The sequence below is a fragment of the Lepisosteus platostomus genome, chromosome 1 (genome assembly GCF_059453375.1).
Source record: "Lepisosteus platostomus isolate fLepPlt1 chromosome 1, fLepPlt1.hap1, whole genome shotgun sequence".
NCBI lineage: Eukaryota > Metazoa > Chordata > Actinopteri > Semionotiformes > Lepisosteidae > Lepisosteus > Lepisosteus platostomus.
This window is the reverse complement of record NC_142611.1, coordinates 55359716-55387197: the sequence shown is the minus strand read 5'-3', so window position 1 is coordinate 55387197 and position 27482 is coordinate 55359716. Positions and strand designations below refer to the sequence as shown.

General features: G+C 37.0%; 1 protein-coding gene across 4 annotated transcripts in view; it reads right to left on the bottom strand.

The window, feature by feature from the left end:
• Positions 1 to 1202: 1202 nt before the first annotated feature.
• herc3 (HECT and RLD domain containing E3 ubiquitin protein ligase 3) overlaps positions 1203 to 27482 on the bottom strand; it is a 49430-nt gene continuing 23150 nt past the window's right edge. For 2 of the 4 annotated variants that reach the window (XM_088632859.1, XM_088632874.1), the window contains 13 exons: positions 26113 to 26302; positions 25736 to 25899; positions 24786 to 24899; positions 23711 to 23734; positions 23512 to 23601; positions 22025 to 22195; positions 20112 to 20255; positions 18343 to 18509; positions 15374 to 15440; positions 13948 to 14030; positions 9895 to 10078; positions 5389 to 5491; positions 1203 to 4418 (listed from right to left, as the gene is read on the bottom strand). In XM_088632859.1, the coding sequence (XP_088488985.1) occupies positions 4210 to 4418; positions 5389 to 5491; positions 9895 to 10078; positions 13948 to 14030; positions 15374 to 15440; positions 18343 to 18509; positions 20112 to 20255; positions 22025 to 22195; positions 23512 to 23601; positions 23711 to 23734; positions 24786 to 24899; positions 25736 to 25899; positions 26113 to 26302 (1710 nt within the window). In that variant the 3' untranslated portion in view covers positions 1203 to 4209. The remainder of the gene's footprint in view (positions 4419 to 5388; positions 5492 to 9894; positions 10079 to 13947; positions 14031 to 15373; positions 15441 to 18342; positions 18510 to 20111; positions 20256 to 22024; positions 22196 to 23511; positions 23602 to 23710; positions 23735 to 24785; positions 24900 to 25735; positions 25900 to 26112; positions 26303 to 27482) is intronic. The other 2 variants (XM_088632866.1, XM_088632880.1) reach the window with 2 other exon arrangements.

The following is a 27482-nucleotide window of genomic DNA, read 5'->3' as shown; positions in this document are numbered from 1 at the left end:
ATGTAGAAATTTCCCTTTCAAAACTAGAAATACAGATCTTATGTAAACCACTGAAGTTAAACATTTGCCACAAATACATTTTGAACAAAGAAGGGTGAAATGCTAAAGTTGGAATTAATTTTTTTTGGGGGGGAAAAATAATGAACCAATTAATAAAGTAAATAGTGTATTAAAATTGATGAACAGCCACGAAAGTCCTTTTTCACATGCCATTAACATATTTCGATAGTATTAAAACAAGCCTGTTACTTAGGTAGCAGATAAAGGCTTGCTTCCCTTTATACACTGGAATACTAATAATAGTCTCAAAATGATTTGCGACACTGTGCAAGGAATGAATTGATGTAGCATTTTTAGCAAGGATTTTATCATCTTTGACAACCAAAGCCATTTGTAATTGCTGTAAATCAATCTCAACATTCACCTAATTATCTGCCTCTGATACAGAAATAATACCGCTTAGACAAAACAGTCACAGACTGGAGACAAACATGTTTCTGTCTGGTTCTTTGGCCCTGCACATGAAGACGAACCAGATGCAAATGGTAATGCATAAGTCTGATACTAACACAAGCTAATATGATTGGTCCAATCAACATAACACTGTACTTTCCAGTTCTGTCAATAATATACTGAAATCCTTCTACTTACTGAACAGAACTGTCTACCACTTGAATATGGAGAGGTTAGCTTGTCAAGGTACTTTAGAAATAAGAGAGAATCTAAATGTTAAATTTGTGAGGGTGACATTGAAGAGGACATAAAGTTCATATTGACTGAAAGGGCTTGAACAAATGCAGCAATCATGACATCAATATGGAGACTATTTTTAAGTATTAAGGATCGTAATGGAATGTTAAAAATCTGGACTTGGAAATGATAAAGGATTAAGAATGTTTAGGAGAAAGAATTTTCTATGTGTCACTTGTGATGAAGAACATACTGTATATACAGTACACTTCTTTTTCATGTTTTGTACAGGAATCCATTCATTTTCTGCACAAATCAAAGTGGATTCATACTGTTCCTATATAAAAAGTAACAAAAGAAAACAAATCAAAGCTAATACACGTTGCTTTTTATGTATTCTTAAAACTCACATAAATCGCATAAACTGCATGTGATTTTAATCTGGAATTACTATTTACCATCAATGTGGTCAAAGCCTTGTTCAGTGTTGAATAATGACATCAGTAAAGAAATGCAACAGATGTAATGGATTTAATCAAATATTTTAAGCACAGATATCATACAAAATGTGAATAAAAACAGAGATCAAAGTCATGTTTCCAGTATGAACTGGGACACACCACCGAAATAAGACTACAAAATAACAGACTGCTATGGCTTGTCCTGCCACTCCTGTACACCTACAGCCAGCAGGCAAAGATTGGCGGCTCTCAGTCATCTCCTTTTGGTATCCTTGATGAGTTGGTCCAGCAGATGTTTTATTGGGCTCAGGTCAGGAGAAAACATTGTTCATGGCGAGATGTTGATATAGTGTTCCTGAAGTTACGACATCCGCTGTGTAGTCTTGTATTATTTGCTATAAAATTACATTTTCCCATCTTCAATCAGCAAGAAAGGCATGCTTGTGTTAAATGAGACTACCACCTAAATTATCACCATTGCCATACCAAAAAGGTAACAGCATAATCTTTTCCATGTCTCCATATGTTGTCTTCTGCAAGGTTTGCCAAGCCCAGAATGAAATTCATTGGTGAATAAAACAATCTGCCACTATGTCACCTCCTTAGAGGCTTCCGGCCCATAGAAGATGGTAATTTCTCATCTGTCATCACAGTACCCTTGAATGGCCTACAAAAATGCAGATCACTTCATGCATACAGTGAGCTAAACTCATTTTGCTGATGCATGTGTAATTTTGTCCTGTAAATTCCCATGCTATAGCCACTGGATACTGAAAACGAATCTGCAAATTGTTTAAACAAAGGTGATGGTTGGTTTTAGGAAAATGTGTTGTTCCTCTGCCATCGAGGACATGTGGATTGTCCCTCACAAAAGCAGTTACCTGGTTTCTAAATCTATTGTGCTGAATAAGAACATTTCTCAAATATGGAAACTCACTAATGGAACACTGAGCAACTGGCACTTAGAAAATCTCCTAACTTGAACTCAGGATATGAAAGGGCAATATCATTATGCATGCACCCAGGGAACTATTGATGTAAAACCTGTGTGCTGTCTCAGTACAGTATATAAATATATAGAATCTCAAACACTGTATATCCAACATAACCATTAGGAAGGATACATCTTAATCTGTGCAGCAATACTCACCGTTTAAAGATAATAGTTTTAATCCCACTTTGATACCTATGCATAGAGTTATACAGTAGGTCTGACAGAGTGTGGGGAGTTACGTTAGGAGGTAAGTATTTTTTACAAAGCTGCACTAAATTGTTCCACTCTTAAAACTATAGCATTTTTTAACAAGTTGTTAAATAGAACTGTTGCATATTCTAAATGTATTTAATCTGCTTAACTTTAAGGTTGTGCTATAATAATAATAATAATAATAATAATAATAATAATAATAATTCCTTACACTTATATAGCACTTTTCTGGACACTCCACTCAAAGCGCTTTACAGGTAATGGGGACTCCCCTCCACCACCACCAATGTGTAGCCCCACCTGGATGATGTGACGGCAGCCATAGTGCGCCTGAACACTCACCACACATCAGCTATCAGTGGGGAGGAGAGCAGAGTAATGAAGCCAATTCATAGATATTAGTATTACCATTATTTAAAAAGCTACATTCTCAGGTGTGTTGGATATTTAACATGTTGCAAAACATTTGATCTCAGATCACTGTTTCTTATCAGTTGGTAGTACTCTAGTGATAGTGGATGAATAAACCCTGTGACATTGTAACATTCCCAAGTCCCTTAATTCTCTTTCATTTAGATAAGCCATAACTGTTGTATGATTAAAATCAGTAAACTTGTGAGCCTTTCAAGTATGCAGACATCACATGTGCAAGCTTAGAAGCATCACCACACATGTTGTCACATGTTTTGAAACTTGGATGGAAATGAAGAGTTACTGTAGATAATACTCGAGCAGGTTAACTGCTTAGTGTTTCACAATTTTCAGAGGTTAAATGTATTGCATATTACACCATTGATTTTAAGAAGTGTATGAAAATGTTTTTAAAATAGGAAGCAGATAAATTATGTTGCAGACCTGGTATTACACGCTTTAATCATTGGTGCATGTAAATGAGAATATTTCATTCAATACCAAGAACATATGAAAAACTATTACTTCAACTTTTACATCAGTTGTAAATGGAAAATGTAAATCAGATGATCCCTTGTACAAAATATGTGTACTACTGAGACCAACCAAACTCAAAATGGTCTAAGGCTTTCAAATATTAGAGGCATTCCAGACTACCTATATCGCTTGTCTCCTGTTGGTTTCAATAATAGCTGGAAAATGCTGATTAGATGCTTCAGAATTAATCCAGTGAGGAAAGCATAGGATAAAAAGCAGACTACGGTGACGTAGAGAAATAATCTAGCTAGTGATAAACTGGAGACCTGAGTTGACACTGCTTTCCTGCAGAGCTCCTCTCCTTAGTGCCTTATGCATCTGCTTATACTGCCTCTTTAAGAGAGATTATTCTGAATCAATCCTCATTTCGAGTAAAATTATTTGATAACTGTAGAAACATAACTCTTATTTACAATAATAATTTAAAAAAGGATTACATTTTTCTTCCCTATAAGCAAAGGAAACCAAGAATATAGTTCTGAGTCAAAGGATATGAGCTCCAGAGTTTAAATATTTATAGGAATAATTAAGGGGGCAAATGAGACTCGATGGCATCCAACCCAAACACAATCTTGCAATAAAATCCAGCTGAAATCTCAGAAAGAGTGAGTCTTACATCATTAAGGACACTATGTTAGTGCCCTTTACAAAATATGAACCATCAGAGAAAGTTTTGGAAGCCAAATTTAAATACCAAAGATTTCAAGAAAACCCCATTAACTTTGCTTCCACATGGGAACTCTCCAAATACACATTTTTTTCAGTCTATACAACTGTCAAAACTACAAATAAAAATACCCTCAATACATAGAGCACATAGTTCCACAGAACTACTAAAGTGCAGAAGTGGTCCAGATGTACCCAACAGGGCCTGACTTTACTTGCTTGCATTGTTTGCTGATATCACACCAAACTGAATCCCTCATACTGTTCTATGGCCTGGGTGAGCCTTTTCCTGAGGATCTCTTTGGTCTTGTAGCGGGGCATGTCCAGCAGGTTATAGCAGGTGTGAGCTACTGGCAGGTAGTGCTCCTCTGCTGATGTTGATTGAATCACAACTCGGAGGCTCTCCATGCCATAAATGGGAATGCGATCACTGCCTGTGAGGAACACTGAGGAGAAAAACAAGACAATGTTTCTGTAGGACATGCAGAAAGCTTCAATACAAAGCCACAGTTTGAATACAACCTTGTACTTGACACAGGACTTGTTCAGAATTTCTGGGAGCCGTAAAGAAACAGCTGTGTGTTGTTAGATCAATATGTGCTTAGCAACCAAATGAGGAAAACCAAATGGCCTCATCTTGTTTGTGATATCTTTTTATGCTGCTTTTAATCCTGTTCAAAAAATAAATTTAAAATTAAATTGATATTTTAAAGTTGTTCTTTAATCTCTCTCTGATTTTGCTAAAATAGATTGTGCCAATAGATTGATATCCAAAATGTGCTTTAATACTACACTAGAACATCTGAGGCCACTGCATGCAAGTACAGAGTAACCCATACAACAGACTGTATGCACAAGGCCAAGAGAAACTGTACATTGTGTTCATCTGGAAGCAACACATAGCTATAACACGCAAAAGTGAAATAATTTATTGAAATTTGCTCTGAGTAGAATTTGTTCTGAATTAGGTTAAAGTGTTAATTTCATAAAACCTGACTCCAGAAATCAATGGGTGAAAAACAGAAGGGCTCTGGGCTGTCAATTAAAACTCTGCTATGATGAAAAACAACTCATTCTGCCTCTGCGTTGTGTGCCTTGCTCATGAAACAGCTCCCAGCCTCTCGGCAATCTTCCAAAAAGTGTAAGTAGAGCCATTTGGTGGTAAAATGACTTAGTAATCACTTATTTCTTTAAACAGATAACCTACAGTATAAACACTTTGATATACTGTAGTACCTGACTTAAGGTGTCAGAGAGCATAGGCTGTATAAAGCAACCTTCTACAATAACCATTAGATATACAGTAGTAAGAACAGTAAGATCAAACTCAGAACTAATAAGTAAAGAACTCAGTTATGAGGGCAAAATATTTAATAAAAATAATGAAAATGTGGCAGCAGACTCAAATCCACTTACACAGGAATTGTTTTTTCTTTTCCAGTGGAAATTCATGGAAGACCTCCCAGAACATCTTCACTGTGGGGTGAGTGGCTGAATATTCACCTTTGTAAACTGCATTCTGCAACAGAGAAAGAACTCCTGTAAGCTCAGTGCTTTAAGGAATATATTAAGATTTTATGTAAGCAAAGTAGAGAACCTTAATCACCTAGAAATAGCATAAAAAATACTATTACTTAAAACCAGGATTTACATACAAATACAGTCAAAACATGTTATAGTATATTAAGGAACCTGAAGAACAGTGAACACCTCAGGTGATGAATTACAAAGTGTGAACAAATATGACCTTCTTGTTTTCAATAAATTGTGAAAAACATTGTTCTGTGCAATGCTATTATGTGTACTGTAGAATAGTATTAGAAGTGAGACACATACACCAGTCTGTAACACAGCAATGCAAATCATCACATAGCATGTTGTATTTCACTTTGTTTTACATGATAAATGATAAATTGTGATTACATTAAGATTACAAATCCCAAACTACACAGGCACATTTCTTACAGCACTATACAGTAAAAGGAGAAGATTTAAAAAATTTTAAAGGAGTCAGGCATTTCTGCTCAGAGCTACTCTTTTACCTTTATTAATGTGTGACTCACACACATTCTATTGATTTAGAGTGACATTTTGAGCTCTCTTCTCTTAAAGGAAATGCACAAGTTTAGTCTGATGTTTATATGCACCACATCTTCATCACTGCATAGATGACACCAGGACGGTAAACAGTGCAGACAGCAAGAGTGCATATTTCTTCTAATTCAGAATAGATAAACCATACAGCTATCAAACTTTGTTAAAACACGCAGTAAAAAGAGAACAAAAGAGTATAGGACACAAAAGACACAAAACAAGAAGCATATACATTTATGGCACCACTGACTGCAAAGCCTTGCATGGATGTAATCCTAGAGTCAGATCAACATATATACAGTAAATAGGATGGGCAAACATTCGAGGTGAAAATTCTTCCATGAGGAGGATACCTCGACAGCACTGAAAATTTTTGACGCTCCCTCTCTTTAAAGCCCTGGCCACATACTCAGAGAGTATGTACAGTTAAAATTCAAACTGAATTAAAAACTACACATCTCAGTTAACATGGCAGTATTCCTATATTCCTGTAATGCCTAAGATTGTATTTCACTTTTTCCAATATTAAATAATATGTAATTTTTCTAATAGTGTGCACGAGTAGTGGGTAGTCCGCTCCTAAGTCAGCACAATCAGGCATCTTGCCAATAGAGCAGCCAAGGTTAGGGCGTCACATTGTTATTTAGACTAGTGTTGTTGGGCAAAACGCCAAAGATAGCTGGTGTTAAGGAAGATGCAATACGTTTTTCCAAAACTGAAGACCAAAATGGGATCAACTTTTTACAGGCCAAATGCATATGAAACAGGGAAACGTGTTCACCAATGCACTGGTAATAAGTTGGATTAGCATCATGGTAGATGTAACGCCGAGTACAGACTGGTGAGGACTACAGGTATATCCTCCACAGAACAGGCTGAGCTAATGTTCCTTCTACCAGGAAACCTATTCACTATCCACTTAAAGTGAGGTTAAATGCTATTGAAAATATCCTATGTACAGTATGCTGAAAAATGTGTACAGTACCCTTCCTTTAATTAATCTAGTCTAATTAGTGGAACCTACAGAGGGAAGAACAGTTTAAAAACAACAAGAACGACAATAATAATAATTTGTTAGACTTATATAGCGCTTTTCTGGACACTCCAATTCAAAGCTCTTTACAGGTAATCGGGACTACCCTCCAGTACCACCAATGTGTAGCCCCATGTTACGTCCCAGTGTGTGGTCCATTTGTGTTTTTATTGCTATGTTCCACACTTCCTGACCTTGATTGTTCTCTCTCCCCCATTGGTCCATCATTACACCATTCTTTCCGTATTACATCATCATCAATTAGCTTCTCGGCCAATAAGAACTCAGCTTATTTAGTATATAACTTGGAGGTTATCTGAATGAAGGGGCCTTTTGTTTGAATTTGGTCCCGCTTGGCACAGCTTTGGTTTCGCTTCGCTTCTTCCATGTGTGTTTTCGTAAAGCTTCGGCTTTGTTGTTTTGTGTTTGTCTCCTCGTACTTTCGTTTGTTTGTGTGTTTATCCTTGTTTAGCCCTTACCTTGCCCAAACGTATTATATCAACCTCTGTGTTCTTTTGTACCCTGTTACTTGTGTCTACTCTCGTTTGTATTCGTAGTTCACTTGTGTATTTATATGAACTTTTGTGTATTGGGTTAGTTTAGGTTGTCGGGTACATTCTGCACACATAGTTGGTGGTCTCTGTATTAGTAACACTAGTTTAGTACAGGTGAGTGACGTTTTGTCTTGCATGGTTTTGGGTAGTCAGTGAAGGTTAGCTAGGGCGTTTGGAGACGCCAAAGACTGTGTGTTTCGGGTTTTCTTTTGTAGTTAGGTCAGCTTCCCTCACTCTTAGCCAGTTCCATTTTGTTTTCTTTTCTTTGGCACCACTCTAATTCCCTACCCCTGTGTGTTATTGTGTCTTATTATGTACCAGTCACTTATTCACCTTAAAATAATCACTTTTGCACTAACACTTATCACGCTTCCTAAGTCCCTCACCAGAACCCACCTACATCCAAAAACTATCCTAAATGTTACACCCCTTTACCCCTAGACACTTGGGGTCGGAACATTTTTGGGGGCTCGTCCGGGATATCAAATTCTTGTGCTAAGGATTTTTTTTTTGGTTGCAGAATTTTGGTGTTTGTACTTTCGTGCATTTTGGGACTGGTTAGCATCATTTGGTATTTTTTTGTGGAATAAGGACTGGTTTAGGATTCTGATATTTGGATTGTGTTTTTTTGGCAAGGTAATTATGGCTACTTTTAATTCACGAATGTCTGTGGAACCTTCCTTTGAGCAGCTGGACAGGTGTAGGAAGGACAAATTGCTCCAAACTGCAGATCACTTCCGGATTCAGGTATCGACACAAGCTCTTAAAAGGGACATCAAGAGAGCTGTGATTGATAAATTGGTGGAATTAGAGGTCTTTGCACTAGCGAGCAAGGACGCTGGTTCTCCTGGGGCTGGTGCTAAACCTGCTATTGTTGTGGAAGAACAGGATGAGGTGCAGGTGGTGGCTGAAGACTTAGTGGAGGCTGAGGTCAAGGCCACATTACCTCCCTTTGAACCATTCTCTCTGGTCTCCACTGGGTCGAAAGATGAGATTCGCCTGAAAGTTCGTCTGGCCCGTTTGCAAATGGAGGTGCAGGACAAAGCCCAGGCACACCAGGTAGAATTTGAGTTGCGCCTTGCAATTCGTAAAATGGAGATTGAGGCGGAGAAAAGTTAAGCTCCGACAGCTTGAATTAGGAGCAAGAAGGAATGCTCCTGCTGCGCAGCTGACCCACTCTGAGGCCTTTAACATGTCTCCTTTGCAAGATCCACTCTTGACCACCTTCGATGTAAGTAAGCAGATTGCTTTAGTTCCTCTATTCAGGGAGTCGGAAGTAATTCGTACTTTGGTGCATTCGAGCGAATTGCCACATCACTTCGCTGGCCTAAGGAGGTCTGGTCACTGCTTTTGTAGTGTAAACTAGTGGGTAAAGCTCAAGATGTTTGCTCTACACTTTCTCTGGAAGAAAGTTTGCATCGCAATATTGTGAAAGCTGCTATATTACGGGCTTACAAATTAGTTCGTAGTTCTGGATGATGCGTCGGCAGCCATAGTGCACCAGTACACTCACCACACATCAGCTATCAGTAGGAGGAGAACAGAGTGATGAAGCCAATTCATAGATGGGGAATTTTAGGAGACCATGATTGGTAAAGGCCAATGGGAAATTTGGCCAGGATGCTGGGGTTACACCCCTACTCTTTTCAAGAAACATCCTGGGATTTTTAATGACCGCAGAGCAAGGTTCCAACTCTGGTTTTCCTTCTCATCCAAAGTCTGGCCCCCTTATACAGTACAGTGTCCCCGTCACTATACTGGGGCATTAGGACCAAAACAGACCGCAGGGTGAGCACCCCCTATTGGCCCCACTAACACCTCTTCCAGCAGCAACCTTAGCTTTCCCAGGAGGTCTCCCATCCAGGTACTAGCGAGGCTCACACCTGCTGAACTTCAATGGGTTGCCAGTTGTGAGTTGCAGGGTGATAAAGCTGTCGGATAACATTGAGAACAGGCCTATGTGAGGTTCATAACATTCACATTTAAAAGGAAGATAGGATTGCATATGCCAGTGTCCAGAGGTCGCTTATTTTACACATACTTTCAAGGCAAATCTTGTCTCATCATATGCAACAGAAGGAGACAGAAGGTTAATATATGGATACAGAAAACAAGGCCAAAAATACATTCATGCTAAAACATGGGACATTAGACAGATAAGGCAGAAGAACTTAAATTACACTATTGCAAGGGTTACCCAGGGAGCCTTTTCCATGATTTCATGAACTTTACAACTCTTACCTTTTCCATCTCCTCCCAGTTATAGTTATTGTTTCCCACTACCATGGCCATGAGTTCGGAGGGCTGAAAGAGTGACAGGACCTTCCCTCCACAGACCTTCAGGAAACCGCTGGAGAAAGCAGTGTACAGCTCCTTCACAGAGTCATTGAAAACATAGTTCAGGTAGGCTTGTACAAACTCCTCCCTGAAAACAATACGACAAGAAGTAACTTCTCACCAGCAAGCCTCTACTCATCAGGCACTGCACTTAAAACAGTGAATATGAACTGTTATCACAAGACAGGCCATTGTGTGATACCAGTCAAATAATGAATGGAATGGAAAGAAAATGAGGTGAAGACGTTTGACACTTTATGGTTCCATTTTAGTTTTCTTAATATTTCCATTTCTTCCAAACCTGCTTTTATGGCTGTTTATTCATATGAGGACAATTTGTTAAAAGCTACTAAAACCTGTTAAGTTAATACTAATAAAAATGTTTGAGGTTTTTTAACAGTAAATGTAAAACAAATACAGTCACCTGCATCTAAAAGAACAATGGGTTGTGGTTTCCAACCAATTTTGTAGTCAATTAATGCTGGTCTGATTCCTAATAAACTCCTCCCTTTTAAAAACTCATACACAACCTGCATCAATACAGTACATGTATGCATAAAAAAGTAAAAATATTTTGAAAAGCCAGTCTGATATCATGAGATGTTTCAATTTAATTACAAATATTGCACAGCAATATGGCTAAAAAACAGTCGTCTTTTATTATTGGGTAAAGGAACGCCACGATCACCTGGCTAACTATTAACCTGGATAACCTGGATCTGCAGCATACAAATTGCATGCATATCATAAAAATGAAAGAAAAAAAACAAACCATTTCTAATTCAGATGCTAGGACTTTGGAAATGTAGAAAAGCTTCTTCAAAAAGTTAAGACCTAAAATATTTGTAAAATTCCTATAACAACGCTTTTTAGGTCACAATTATTTTATAAAACAATTTTGGCTGCAGGATTTGGTTCTGCACCCTCTTGCGTGATTTGGTCCTTCATACGATAATGTGAACATCTTAGGTCAAGTTGTTTGTTCCAAAATGTGAGTTCTTAAAATGAATGTCATACAAATATTATCACACAACTGTCTACCAACATGGCCTTTTCACCAGCATCAATACTGGTATGTGTATGTTTACATGTTCTGACTGCCCTTAACAAAGGTAAAAGGCACTTTGAGGCGTCTCAATTTTGCATGGTTAAAATACATAATTTTGAAATCAATTACTTAATACAGTGGGTCTACAGTGTACCTATGGATTTTATCTAGTGAATACAATTAAAACAATTTGTGTGCAGTTTCTTGGGGAAAAGGTTTTTTTAACAGAATCCTTTTTCAAGCAACAAACTCCAAACTACAGTGCTTTTTAAAAAAACAACAACTTTCAAGCTCTCTTACCAGCTCTTTTAGCTGAAATACAATATCATACGTTCCAAACTGGTTGTTTCAGCACATACAGTATGTAGTTAGAAAGAAGGTTAAAAGGTTAAATATTGATGAGTCACCTGGACATTGCCTTGAAAAAAGTTGACATAATAAAGGCTACAAACATCCTACTGTTTCAATTTTTTTTCAAGAAAGACTGAGACAGTTCTTATACAGAAAACCAACATAGAGAATGACCTGGAGTCTGGAATGCAGCAAAAAAGTGGAACATCAAATCATCTTCTTTGCAATGTGGCTTAAGAGAGGGTGTGATTAGGGTAACATCTCCAGCTTGTTCCATTACTCACAAGCAGGAGACAAGCAAAGACATCTCTGTGCTATCACATGCGCATTTGTTCTAAAGTAAATAATCTTCTCACATCAGTTACAGTACTGCAAACTGTATTACAACTGATAATCTGTCACTATTTAATGGAATGTAATCCTTTGAAGAGATCCACTTAATGCTGCAGTGGTTAGCCCAAGTAGTTCTCTGTAGGTCTGACACTGTGTGAACTGGTAACACTACATCATGTAAGAAAGTTGGAAACCTCTATGAATGTTTTTGTAGGTATTACCAGTTTCGTTCACAAGTGAAACAAAGCAAAAGGACTAAAATAACTTTGATGATTTTACGTGTTGTGCTGGACTGCAGAAATGCACTCATGCACTGCATTAACAGTGCAGGCTGAGCTTCAGATTTGGAAAAGTTAGTATAACTGATACCCCGAATATGCATCAAGGAAAATCCGAATAAAGGAATAAAGTGAGAAATGTCTGGGTCAGTGACCGATTGTAAGCTAAACTAATTCCAGCATCTGCCCAAACTAATATAGCTATGTTACATTTATATTCTTTGTGACACAAAGTTTATTTTGAAGACATAATACTCTGGCTGTTGCCAGCATTCCTTAATTGTGATTCCACTGTCAATATGAAAACAAACAACCTGCATTTAAAATGGATCTTTTGTGAAGCTGCCAAGAAACATTACTAATGTTGGCAGAATTTAGTATTTAAATCTTGGCCCCCTGGATTTACATCTCAAGCCAAGCTAGAATGTGAAATTTTAATCAGGATTTTGTGTGCCTGCTCTGGTGTTCTGCATTTGTGAACATCCAGTCCCATCTGTTTAAATCAATCTGAAAAAAATCTAAAGAAAAAAATGATATATTTTATGGAGAAGATAAATAAAATATATACGACTATTATGATAACTGATAAATTCATTAAAATAAATATGACTATTTTGTTATTAGAATGACCTTTATATAAAATATATTTGAATATTTTTATCAGGAAACCATAGGTGACATAAATATGCAACTTAATGCAAATTAAAACATTTTTAATATAATTAAAAATGGGACAGCTCAACACAAAAAGTTAAGTTTGTGTGAGCAATATTCTAAGGCACATAAAGCAATTAATAAACACTGTTGAAAAAAGTGAATGTAATTTAAAGTTCATTCACATGGGAACAGCACAACTCTGATGGCTTCTAACAAGACAGTACCTGCGAATACCAGAAGTGTTTATGGGACATGCCTTAAAATAGTGATGTATAATAAACTGCTTATTATGTTCACATTGTTCTGTATTATTATCTGGTGCAGTACATATTTATATATGAGAATGAATATGTAATTTGGTGTAAATTGCTTTTCTATTTTTTATTAGTTATCTTCTGGTCTTTTCTGTTCTGCATTCACAACATGTATGGTCACTTGCTTTGTTAAGCGCCTTGGGGCAACCTTGTTGTGAAAGGCGCTATATAAAAATTAATTGAATTGATTTGAATTTAGAGATCCACAATTTCATGCATAAATTACATAGCAGTCGATATTCATGATGTAAGCATTAATTTTCATTTTATTTCTTATTTACTTATTTTGCAAGGATGAATTTTCTGTTGGATGTAATGCCCCCCCCCAAAATTGGCTGTTTTTTTTTATAAAGAAAGTTCAATAGTTAAACGACAAAATAATTTCCTGGTTTTGCTTTTTTCCTACACCACGGTGCCTGATAAGGTTTTTGTAAAGAATACTGTGCCAAGGGAAGCCCTAGTAGTGACTTATCTAGTAGCAAAGCTCCCACAGATGGGCACTTAGAGGCAGCTCCTTCTAAACTCCTAATACAGGTAAAGCTCACAAGAGTGGCTCAAAGCTGACCAAGGCCTGACTGGTCGGGTGGGCAATAAGGTCTGTAAGGTTATCAGTTTGAACAGAGCTAGGTTCAGCACAGTCCTACAGTCATTATATGCAATGGAAATAGAACGAGCTGGCTTATTTGATCAGTATAAGGTGTTTTATTTAATTTAAAAAAAACAATCTTTTTAATAAATATAAATAGAATGTTCATTTCCTAGAGTGCAATACAGTAAATGGTGGTAAATCAAAGATTAGTTATTTGTAATAAATCTGGTATTATGGGAAAGACAGTTAAACTAAGCCAGGAAATAATACAAAAGAACAATTTTGCAATCTCCCATGGAATATCTCCCCCATGGAAAATACACTGTCCTGCATATTTTTGTGAGCTTGGCAAATTTTATAGCATACAAGTTGTCCCAGTATACTCACCTGTTGTCCTTGTTCACTGTGATGTTTTCTCCTTCTTGGACAAGCTCCTTGACTTCAGTTAGTCCATAGTTTTCCCTTGTGATCTGTAAAGAGAAATATTTTAGGGCGGTGGATGGCTCTGTGGCTAAGGATCTGCACCTGTGGCTGGAAGGCTGATGGTTCGTATCCCGTGGCCGGCAGAGGAATCCTACTCTGTTGGGCCCCTGAGCAAGGCCCTTAACCCCAACTGCTCCAGGGGCGCCGTATAAATGGCTGACCCTGCGCTCTGACCCCAAGCTTCTCTCTCCCTGTCTGTGTCTCTCATGGAGAGCAAATTGGGGTATGCAAAAAAGACAAATTCCTAATACAAGAAATTGTATATGGCCAATAAACTGATCCTATCTTATCTTAAATCAACAAATATTTCATTTCTAATATTAGCCTGGCTGTTGGTTTTTCTTTTCACAGAGAATTTAATTTGAAACAGAAAGGAAATAGCATCTACAAGTAGAAAAAGGGGCCTTTTGCTTACACTACCTCACAGTTATTATTCATGGAACTGCTTTATATATTTCAAAGCCCTGTGATATTTAGCTTATTTGCTCTGCTCGTGCATAACCTAACAATGCTAATTTAATCATATGCATGATTTTTTCTTAAACACAACTTATAACAAAACATTTAGAACATTTTACTATAATTATTATTAATCCTAGTATAAAAAGAAATCCTGCACTCTTTTAAGTGCTTTGATCCAAATCCTAGAAGACATTTCAAAATGTAAGTGACTTCCATTACAGAGCAACACAACTATGAAATAGTTCCTAAAATTTCTAAAATATTTCCAGAAAACAGACAAAAGCACATAATAATAGTTGTCTTGACCCACATTTATTTTTTTTACAAATGAAGTCAGCAATAAACTCCCACATGTTATTCATTCAAGTGTATAATTTGTGGCCTAATTTGTCCTAATTACAATTATCCTAGTCCCTTCTGCAAAGCGACCCCTCAAACACAAAATCTTCTGCCAACAATCTGTTGATCCTCATGTAGTGGCTACTCTTCACTGGTTACTCTCACATCTGCAGCTGCACCTTCAGAGATACCAAACTAGCAGTACTATAGTAACTTGAATTAATTATCTCAAAGTCTAATCAGCAAAACCCAAAGGACAAATCTGATTACCATGCTGCTTATCTAACTCTCTCATTTCCATGGATGAGAAACATTATACAATAGACAACAGACTTCGTTCTCATTGTTGGCAACAACTACATAGTTCCTTGTTTCAACAGAGGTGCTTAGCCATTTCTTTAAATACCACAATTTATCAAAAATAAATTTCCTCACCTTAAATTATTTTGGAATATTGACAACATTTATTAGCAGGCACCTGAGTTGCTGCTAAATATAAAGTTCACTTCCCCAGGGCACTTGGACTTACAGCAAAATTCAGACAGAAGGACTCCTCCACATCATCCCCTTGATAATCCAGGAGCTGCTGAAGACTCCTGGAAAGAAAATGGCAGAAATAATAAGGAGCATTAGAAAACACTCTGACAACAAATTAATAGAAAGATATGGAAAGTGGTGTTATATTAGCTTTTCATAGGACTGCACATATGTTCAACACTTACTGCAGGCATAAAGACAAACACGAAAGATGTTATACTGTATGCACAAAATATTACAGTAAAATATGAGTAGCAGCCCCTGCAACAAGAAAGAGATGAAGGGCCTTTGTGTTAAAGGTCATTGCCGCTCAATGTATACCTTAACTTTAAGAAAGAAAATATATGATGATATAAAAATAAATGCCAAACAAATCTGTGTTCAGAAGCTTAGGATGAATTTGAACTCATGTGAAAGCTGTTACATTCAGTTCTTAATAGATCATCCTAAACATAAAGAGACTCTTGTTATAAAATTAATCAGTGCGTGACATGTTTAATTGGTGACAGACAGTAAGTCATTTGCTATTTTACTTCAGGGGCAACTCATCTTCAGCCATCCAACAGGATCGGTACCTCCGAGTATCATAACCATTTTTAAACCTACAATCAGACAGTTTAAAACCCTGGAGAGTGTTTCAGAAGGAAGCATACTATTTTAAACAGCTCTAGTGTTAAGTTACAGAACTGTGAGATCATCTACCAGCTGTGCCTGGATGAAAGGGACCTGCCTGAAAAGCCAGCGAAATGCAGATCTTCTGGAAATCATGCCAACATGTCAAGTAGAAATGTCATCAGCCATCTTATTTATGTTGGTCTGCACTTACTACAGCACCAATAATAGCCAATGATGAAAAGGATTTAGAGTTCCAGGAGAATATTTAATAGAAGACGATATCATGAATTGGAAAGCATGCCCTCTGGTGGACACTGCTGCTCTAGATTACCTCAAAAACAGTGGTTCCAATACCACAACATTAAGTAGAGGGTCGAATGTACTGATCCTCACAAAATTATACTATACCAAATACTAGAAGTATTTTTCTTTAAAGCCCTATACTAATTAAGAATAATGTGTTTACAATTTATCCCCGTACAAATGTATTTGTCTTATAATTATAAACAATGTTTTTCAAAAAAAGATATGCTAATGTAAGGCAAAAATGCATCAAAGATGTCCTGCTTCAATTAATGGTGTTTTTTTACAAAACAGCAATGCAAAGCTTAATTTCACAACAAAATAACAGCTGTTAAATTTAAGTACAAAGGCAATGGTAAATTCCATGGGAGCAAAAACCAATGGATTTTATCATTTAAATCCTTTGGGAAATTAGAACCTTATATACTGGGGCTACCTCAAATTACACTCCTCATGAATAAAAAACATGAGTTATGTCAAGTTGCTGAAAAGCAAAAAATGCAGGGCAAGAATGTATTTGAGATTTGCCTCCCTAGTCACCTTAGAGCTGTTTTCTGTTTTCTAATTTAGAGATCAGTAAATGGTTGCACCACTTTCCCCTGGCCATCTGCAAACAATTAGCCCGTTAAATATTAACAGAATTAATTAAGGAAGCATTTCAAAGTGCCTCAGCTAGTAAAAAATGTGCATAAAATACATGTGAAATTTCTACCAGGCAAATACCTAATAACCTTGCCCTTTATCCTTTTGCATATATGTTAAAGACAGAATTACTCTAAATTACTGGATATGGGAGTTTTCACATTCCTGTTACGTTATGTATTACAATGTATTTGCTTAGAGGCTTACGTAAAAAAATTAGTTTTTGGAACACAATTCATAAAACTCAAGAAAAAATTAACATTAATACTCAAATTCTAACATTATCCCATTGGTGTGACACTTAAAGTAAAGCCGAGTACTGCATACAACTTAAAGAAATGTATGAATTGAAAAGTATGAAAACATTTTAATTTAAAAAAATTAAGCACAAAAACTGGTAACTGACATTTACATGACACTTTTGTGTCAACATTGTTTCATTAGCTGGAAGTCCATATGGTGGCCCCACTTTCTTGCACATGTGATTCATTCCTTCATAAAACATAAATGGAGGCATAACAGAAAATAATAAAAAAGTAACACGATAATACTAAAAGTCCTACTTCACAACACTCTGAATTAAGGTTATCAGGTAAATCTTTAACAGTGGAATGATAACAGAAAACTAACAAAAATGATATAATATGTTATTCCATCATATTGGATACAGTATGTGCATATTATTTGGCATATTTAAAACTGATTAGGCTCTAATGTTATTTACCAATTTTTTGAAAGTTTAATGAATATACCCATCTGCAAAACAACATGTTCACACACAGCCCTCAAATCCACACCTCACCCTCATTAGCATTAGGGCTTTGTGTATTTAACATGAGTTTGGAAATTTCCATTTGCTTAATATTTACCGTATCACATTTGCCTCAAGACTCCATTCTCCTACTTTTGTTCCCTGAGATTAGGTCCGAATTATTTCATGTGTTGACTTGCTAGGCTTGATGCTTCATTAATTTCTCTGAGCCGAAAGCAAATAATATGAACCAGTCAGCATGGGACTTGGACATCGATTTGTTTGGTTCAGTGAAAGGACTCCTTCAAAATGAATGGTTTGTGAACTTCACAGTTCTATTTGTCAGCATGATCTATGGTTAAGTGAAGATCTTACTTCCCAAACAGTTGCGCAGCCTAGAATGTTTTGTATGCAACACCTTCCAGAATATGTAAGAACATGCACACATACAGCTTGGAGGCAACACACAAGACTTGCTTTCATACTAGTCTTGACTGATGGAAGCTTTATTTTTCTGACCTCTCTCTGTCTTACTCAGACCATTTACTTTTATGTAAATTTAGGAACAAACAGTATTGATAGGTTGAAGATACCATACGGCATCTTTTCATATCATCCAGGTATGTGTGTGGGAGGTGGATGTACTGTACCTTCCTTCAGTGGGGGACAGTTCCTTCAGGTCCTCCAGAGAAGGAGGTACATCCAGCAGCTTCTTGTAGAGGGCCAGGGGGAAGTGCAGGTCTACCACAGTGGAGTTATAGATCGCCAGGCCGCATGTAATCCCAATGAGGTGGAACCAGTTGAGTTCAACAAAACACTGACCAAAAGCAAAGAGACATGAGCATTAAATCACAACTTTGCACTAAAGGCTCAAAATGGTAAGATGATAAATTACAAAACGTGTTTTTTTCCTGAAATATTGTCCTTACAACACACATTGAAATAAATGAAAAAAATATTGTGAGAAAATGTCACTCACAGTTGTACTGTATGGTTTGAATAAAAAATAACTTAAATAAACTTAAGTCACTTTAGTGGTTATAATACATTACAGCATCCTTCATCTTTTCCTAGAAGCCTTACAAGTAAGAACGGATTAGCAAACAGAAAACCACTTTTTGGAAAGTATTAAGCTTTTACCTACTTCATAAAAATACAGCATTTAACACAATCCTATGAGTTTCTGCATATATTTAAAAAAAAGAATAATACAAATTAATATTCAGTTTTACTCTGTTTACATGATGTTTTAAGTGCATTGTGTAGTGAAGTGGTACAGTATGCCTTTGAACTCATGGCAGTTACGAGATCAAATTTGTGCTTCAGACACTGATGTGTACCCCCAGAGAGAGGGTCTTTTTCCAGTTACTCCGATCCACCCAGCTGTTTCAAAGGGGTCCAGCACTGTTGGGGATTTATCCCTATGATTGGCCAGCATGCCATCAAGTGGGGTGGGGGTATCACACGCTGTCTAGTCAAAAAGCAAGATGTCCAGTTTCTCCAGAAAACAGGAGCTCTGGCCTGTTAAGCCACTGTAGCTTTGGCTGTGTTATGGACATTGCCTTTACCAAAGTTAGGTCACTACATACAGTATTTATTTTAATTTAATTCTGGCAAATGGATAATGGAAAGTCTTTATCCTGCAAAAGGACTTGACTGTGAGACAAGGATATTAAATAATAAATTAAGCTCTACATGCAAAGAAATGTTTACATGCTAGGCACAAGCATCAACATGGAAAAATGTATTTGCTGCTCATTTAACTGCTATACATTACTGACCTTCCTGCTTAATTTCAACTGCTTTACAGGTAGCCCACTTGTTACAGATAACTAAACTCATTATACTGAAGCATTTAAAAAACATTCCTGATACTGCTTTAATCAAATCCGATATCAGACTCAGATCAAACTTGCATTGGGTTCAGTTATGGCCACTGTTTGATCCATTCATCCATTTTCTAACACCTTCATCCACTTCAGGATTGCAGGGGAGCCGGAGTCTATCCCAGCAAGCAATGGGCGAAAGGCAGGATACAACTTTGGTGGGACACCAGTCTATCACAGGGCAAACAGACAGACACACACACACTCACTCACACCAGGGACAATTTTCCCAAGAAGCTAATTAAACTACCAACATTTCTTTGGATTGTGAAAGAAAACCGGAGCTCTTGGTCGTAAACTCACGTGAACACGGAGAAAATATAAAATTCCACACAGATACTGTAGCACCCCAGGTCTGGAACTGAACCCAGGGCCCCAGCGCTGCGAGGCAGCAATGCTAAGCACTGTACCATCTCGCCACCCCTACTCTCTTTCATATACAGTACTACTAATCTACAGTGAACTCTCAAGTATCATATTCTTCTCCATTGATCTGTTATTACTGTACTTTGTTTCTTCACAGCATTACTCACTTTGTCTGAGAACCAAAGAAGGTTTGATTCTTCGTAATGGGTGAACATTCCATAGACTGGATCCAGCAGTTCTTTGAGGAGCAGAAGGAAGAACTCTTTTGTTACCCCTCCTGCATCTACAGCCTCTTCTCCATCAAAAATGACCTGGAACCAAGACATTACTGTCACAGAACAGGCCTTTCAGAGAAACACAATCACTGCCTTTGCAAAGAAGAAAATAAGTGAAAGGAGAAGAGTCCATACTGTAGCATAAACAAATCGAATTGATCATATGTTTATTATGTGAACCACTCAATGTACAGTATGTAAGTGCAAATGGTAGGTTTTCAGGAACAATTAAGGGAAGGAAAAACAAGTTTTATTTATGGATATGATAATGTACAGTACCTGCGTAATCTGCTTGTGCCAGTATAAATTACTTTGTTGACTGATAATGCATCTTAGATTATTTTCCACACCAGACACCCATTTGTTCCCAAAGTGCTGACATTACCAGAAAACCACATCTGGGAAGTCTAAACATACTAGAAAGTGATGTAACAGCAAAGAGGGGATCTGAAAACTGTAATGACATGTACCCAATAACCTACAATATTCCACACTATACCTTTCACAATCCACAACCTGCAAACATTTCTAAACAGATAACAGACAACTAGACACGGAAGGAAGACTACTAATTTAGAATGCTATTATTAGTGTTAAGAAATGTGTTTTGAAATGTGTCAGTGTGAGGAACAAGTAAAATCCCACCCCGAAAAGAAAACGAAAGCAAAATATCAAATAATATCCAACAAAAATATAAAATGCTTAGGCTTTGGCTCAGGTGTACACTGAACACAGCAAAATTAAAACATTCTTGTTCCCCTGTGAAATAAAACTACTCAATGAAGGTATGTAAATGTAGTACCCCCATTATATATTTATTTATCCATTTATTCATCACCTACTGTTGCTGTGTTCTCATGTGATTTTATGTGACTGTTATGTTTTGCACTTCTGTGGGAGAAGCCAAAGACAAATTTCCACAGCAATGGACAATAAAGTATCTAAGAATAAATAACCAGGGTATAACAATGTACTCCAAAAATAGCACTGCATCCCGAATATACTGCAGTAAAAAATTCTCATGAACGGCTGAACCTCTTACAATGCTGAGGTTGTGTATTATTCCTATAGTCCAAGGGTGAAAGAGATGATATCTGTACCACACCCATGGAAGAATGGTTTTTATACCATCTTGTGCATTCCATACCATGTATTAAACAAATGTATGAAACCAGCAGTCATATCACCCTGCAGCTCACTACTGGTAGCTCACTGAAGCTAAGCAGTTGTGAGTCTGGTCAGTACCTGGATGGGAGACCTCCTGGGAAAAGCTAAGGCTGCTGCTGGAAGAACTGTGACCAGTAGGGGGTGCTCACCCTGCAGTCTGTGTGGATCCTAATGCCCCAATATAGTAAAAGGGATACTATACTGTAAAAAGGTGCTGTCCTTTGAATAAGACTTAAACTGAAGTCCTGATTCTCCGGGTCATTAAAAAAAGAGTAGGGGTGTTACCCTGGCATCCTGGCCAAATTTTCCCCTTGCCTTTACTAATCATGGCCTCCTTATAATCCTCATCTATGAATTGGCTTCATCACTCTATTCTCCTCCCCACTGATAGCTGATGTGTGTTGAGCATAGTGGCACATCATCCAGGTGGATGCTGCACACTGGTGCTGGTGGAGGGGAGTCCCCATTACCTGTAAAGTGCTTTGAGTGAAGTGTCCACGAAAGCGCTATATTATTATACTTAAAAATTCTCATAGCCATTGGTATACCTATTAATGAATTTTCTGATAATGTGAGATTAAAGCATGAAACCTGTCTGTGATTTACAGTGTCTAGGCCTGCTCAAAGAGATCTCTGACCTTGAGTGGCTTCTTGAGGTCGATGTCGGAGTAGATGCTGAGCTCACGTAGGGCGTCACTAACCAGGTTATCCCGCCTTACATGCAGCACCAGGAAGGGATTGCGGGCCAAGAGGGGCTCCAGCGTCAGCAGCATGAACATGTTGTGCAAATTGGCTCCACTCACGGCCATCTGGAGGAGGGAAAAAGAAAAGCCCACCTCTGCAACAAACTGAGAATATAACCCACAGCTGTGAGCTGTGATTGTAGAATGAGAAGGTAGAGGCTTTTGTTGATATTTGTGTTCTTTAATATGATACAGCCTCACTTAAAGAGGTACAGAACATCTAATTTGTAACAAGCACACATACATCATTTGAGGTCTGCCTGGGAAATTTATGACTTGTGAATCTCCAAAGGAGAGAAAACACATTCTTTTGTTAACTATACAAGCTTGACAAGACAGTGGAACCATTGAAAAACCCTCCTATGGGCTGAAGTTTAATACAGATGAAGGACTGTGTTAAACTGGGCACAGATGATAAAACAAACCTTCTATATCCAGGAGTCTTCTGCAGACATAAAATAAAGTTTTTTTCATTGTCTAAAACATTGATATAGCAACATTCTTTTCAATTGTACTTTTTACATACTCACAACCACTTTTATGGGAAAGAAAACTGAACTTTTTGTTCCAGAAAATACAATGAATCAGAAAATCAACAAATACAACATAATGAGTAATTATTAAATGTACATCTGATGTAAATTTCTTTTTTTTAGCAAATTTATTGGGATTTGAAGTGTCTAAATAATAATGAATTTGTACACATTTTATTATTTAACTTAAAATGATATATTTAATTCTATATTCTAATTTAATCACTTAATAATAATACATTTTAAATCACTGTTATATTTTAATAAACATTAAATTAAAGATAATTAATTATATAATATCCAAATGCAGATTTATACAATTAATATGTATAATACACAGAGGCCCCTCCAAATGTACAGGTTGAGCTGCCACATTTGTCTTTATTCATGATATAACTGCAGCAGAAGAATCAATTTGAAGTTTCCGAAAGCATTTTATGTGATTACATAGAAGGAAATTGTTCCATACTTATTATGGAACTCAAAGTTACAGCAGGGAAGACTAGGCAAAGCATCTAAAATAATTCCTTAAAGAGTCTGGGGAGCTCAATTGATTACAGACTTCAGGCAACTACTGCCTCAAAGGAATATGCAAAACAACATTGATATTTGCACACTGAAATATACTTAAACTGAAGGTTGAAATCTCTCTATTGAACACAAAGTATCTTTGTTCTAAAATAACTAAATGTATGTCCTGTATTAGGTCATACTTATCATTAGTACTAATCTCATGGTCGGAAATACAAATTGCTTGACGGTGAAGCAAAAATAACAATTTTTGACTTTGCTTTCCTAATATTTTCAGAGGGCACTGTATACAGTAGTTTCTCAATCTGCAAACATTACCTGCATCTGCAACTCAGCATCCGTCTGCAGCATTGTTGTCTTGGCTTGAGCATTTAATATAAACGGATAGGCACACAAAGTCACCGAGGTCTGCAAATGAAAGACAATTCATTCAGAAATATGAACTCAAGATAATAAAGGCATTTAGATAAATGTACAGTATCGTATAAAATAATTTAAAAGGCCAAATTATTTATACCTGTAGAGGAGGAGATCTAATTTTCTGCAAAAATAGAAAGAAAGCATTGACATATTATATTCAAGAAAAAAAAAATTACATATATAATCCATCCATCCATCTTCTAACCACCTTAACCAATTCAGGGCTGTTGGGGAAGTCGGAGCCTATCCTAGCAAGCAACGGGCACAAGGCTACACTCTGGATGGGACGCCAGTCCACTGCAGGGCACATACAAACACCCACAATCACACTAGTGCAGTATGTTTTTGGACTGTGGGAGGAAATCGAAACACTTGGGGGAAACCTACACGAACATTGGGAGAACATACAAACACCCCCGGAATTAAAACTAGTGTCCCTGCATTACAATGCAACAATGCTAACCACCACACCACTATGGCACTCCATATACATATCTCAAATACATATCTAAACTTATATGAACATATATAACAGAATTTTAGCACTTTATACTGCTTTCACATGAACATAATGATCCTTTTTCTTACAACTGATAAGTTATCAGAACTAGCCTAGAATCTGATAGATCAATGAACTGTACATTGAAGAAAGACTGGGCACATTTAATGTGGAATTTGTTCCAAATATGAACTATTTCTTACTTTGGGTAATTCAGGGTTTTGAGTGCAAATCAGTCTCAAGACTTTATTTGTTAATTAAGTAAATGACAGCAAAATTTGATATAATAGCCTGTACTTGGGAACCTGAGGTTCTTGATAACTGATTAAATGCTTCATAGGTATGCCAGTTCAGACAGAAGGATGTCTTTCAAACAGCGCAGACGCATCTACTGTCGAATTTGCATGCCAAACTAATATCTTATATTCCAGAAACTGTTTATTTGAGAAGGAGAAGGAGAAACAGTGCTGTTACAGAGGGAAATTCATTCTCTTTCTCTTCAGGAATGAAAACAGGGAGCACTGTATGAGAAGACATAATTCTATTAGACGTGCAGATTTAACGCCCTCCTCAGAAAACCCCATAGATATACTACATTCCACAACGCTGCCAAAAGGTTTCTCTGCTCAGCATACAAGACAAGAGCCCACATAAAATAAAATACTACACTTACAATTTCAGCCTTACTCAGGAACCACTTCAGGTACTCTTCCTGAATATCCACAAGACTTGTAATATCAGGTATATAGAAGTGATTGTAATCCACATGCTGGGCTTTAAGATTTACCTGAAATATGATATATATTTAGTGCCTAACATTTGAGAAATTTAATTCAAAAGATTTAAGAAAAAACATATCATTTTGATGAAGAGAAACAGGAAAACTGACTCCGAGATCTATACTTTTGTAGATGTCCAAAGGAAAATAAAATCTACATTTTAAAAAAGAAAAATCAAGTGCAGAAAACCAAACTTCCTCAGCATAAATACATCCCAAAACTGGTCTGTTACATATCAATTTTAATGATTCACATTTTCTTTAGCATAATCCAACAAAGACTTAGTTTCACCGTAAATTCTTGCCTGTAGTTTAGAACAAATGTTAAAATCCAGCATACAAATTAATACTTGACCTGAATATTTGTTTTAGTATGATACAAATTTAAAAACTGATCTTGTATAGGAAATGAGTATAAAAATCAGAGCACGGTAAAATATAAGATCTGTAGATATACTCAATGTTCAACTTGAACAACTTAAGTCAAAAATTTAAAATTGTGCAGCCTACAGTAAATAACCAATAAACAAAATGAACATAAAAATAAAACAGATCAGAGAAGTTAAACTTATGCATGTACTTAAGGAAGAGTACACTATTTCTATTGTATTTTGTAAATCTAATCCTTTGCGTTTCCTAAAAAACAAAACTGAATTTTCTATAAGTGTTAGTGTGTTTTCCAAAGAAAACTAATAATTTTTTGCTGAAATTTAAAGACAGGAACCAATCCAGTTTGAAAGTCTCCACGTAGGCACATACAGATACAATACAACATTCAAGATCTACAAAATAAGACAGCTGCACCTCACTAACTCTCTAGGAAACCGAGGGAATTGAGATTGTACCTTGTGTAACTTCTCCAGAAGTTTTAATGCAGCATTGATGTAGCTTTCCAGAAACACAGGGATCAACAAGGCTTTACCTCCAGTCAACAGAAACACCACAGTGCTTTTATACAACTCAATGAGTCGAGAGAAAACAGCACAGTCCAACAAGGTCCACCAGTTATCTAAAAAGAGGAGAGAAAGAGTAAAGATTTAAATATTCCATGCCAAATGATGCCAATGACACAAACTCATGACTATATAAGGTATTTAACTTCACCTCTCAAGTTATACCATCTTATACCATTTCATTAGAAAAGTCAACACTATCCTCATAGTTTAAACAGACTAAGAACAATTTGCACCTGACAGTTACAGCAATGGTAATAAGGTCATACCAAGAACCTTGCTGGGATTTGTGTCCAGGCGGAGTATGGCCATGGCCAGGGGAACAGTCAAAGATATGTAATATTTAGAGTCTTGCAGCACTGGACATTCTGCCAGAATCAGATAGATGCGCATTGCTTCCACATCTGGAGGAGAACAGGGAAGCTGAGGAATCAGGAGGCTTTCAAAACTCTTTGTAGCCTAATGAAGAGGAGGAGACATTTCATTAATAAGAAGAAAACACTAGACAGTAAATATGCAGAAAAAAAACACCTTTTCCCTTCAGGTTGAAATGAGAAACAACCAAGATTACCAAATGAGAAGACACACTATGATTCTGTGTGCTGAGCTGCACTGCAGTTCTCCCTACAGGATTAACTTGCTTTTACTGCCTGCTTCTGTGTTCAATGGCACCCATGTGCTCCATGTGCACCCAAACTCCCTCAGAAAACTGTGCTTCCATGCATCAGTGCTTTCTACGCATCCAACTGTAAGCGGTCCACATCAGTGCCTCTGTTTCCTGCCCCTTGTGTCTGTGAACTCACTTGATGCTTCCTTGCACCTTGGTGCCTACACAAACCTCTTTAAATAGTGAGTTCCTTCATACAGCTCTCACCTCTTTGTCTGCCTGCTTCATTGTCTTCATGCATCTCTTTTATACAGTGCCAGTGACCTGCAAAAGCATTCACCCCCTTCCAATGAGGTACATTCAGATTTTTACTTGCAGTTTATGCCACCATTTAACATATTTCACCCACAAAGGTATTTAAGTTTTCAAGTTTTGATTTAAAATTTTCATTTTAGTGTGCATACGACATTTGTAATTCCACAACATACTGAGCATCACTGGAACGGGGTGAATACGTTTGCAAGGTACTGCAAATTTGAACCTCAGTGCAGCTCTTCATATATTCAGTTCATCATTACAACTCTCTTGTCATTATGTGCCTCATGGACAACCATAATCTCCTCTGCAATTCAGTGCCTTAATGTATCCTATTTGAACCTTTTCCGTCTTGAAAAGTAAAGATTACAAGAAGACCTGAGACAAATATTCAAAATCCTCTAAAAACACTGACAAAGTAAATGGATATTAGGCATTTGAATAAACCATGAAACACAAATCAGAAGAGACTAAGTGGAAACTAAGTGGGAGTTCATTTAAAACCTAGATCAGGAGCTGCGGGAGTCTGGCACAAGCTACCCAGCCAAGTTTGAGAAGTCAGAACCCTGGCTCCTTTCAAGAAATGCCTGGATGAGATCCTTCAAAAATTAGCTGCTAGCTACCAAGAGGGCTAGATGGCCCTCTTATTTGTAACTGTTCTTATGATTCTACATGGTAGATGTCAACAGTCAATATTATCAATGACATTATGTTCCA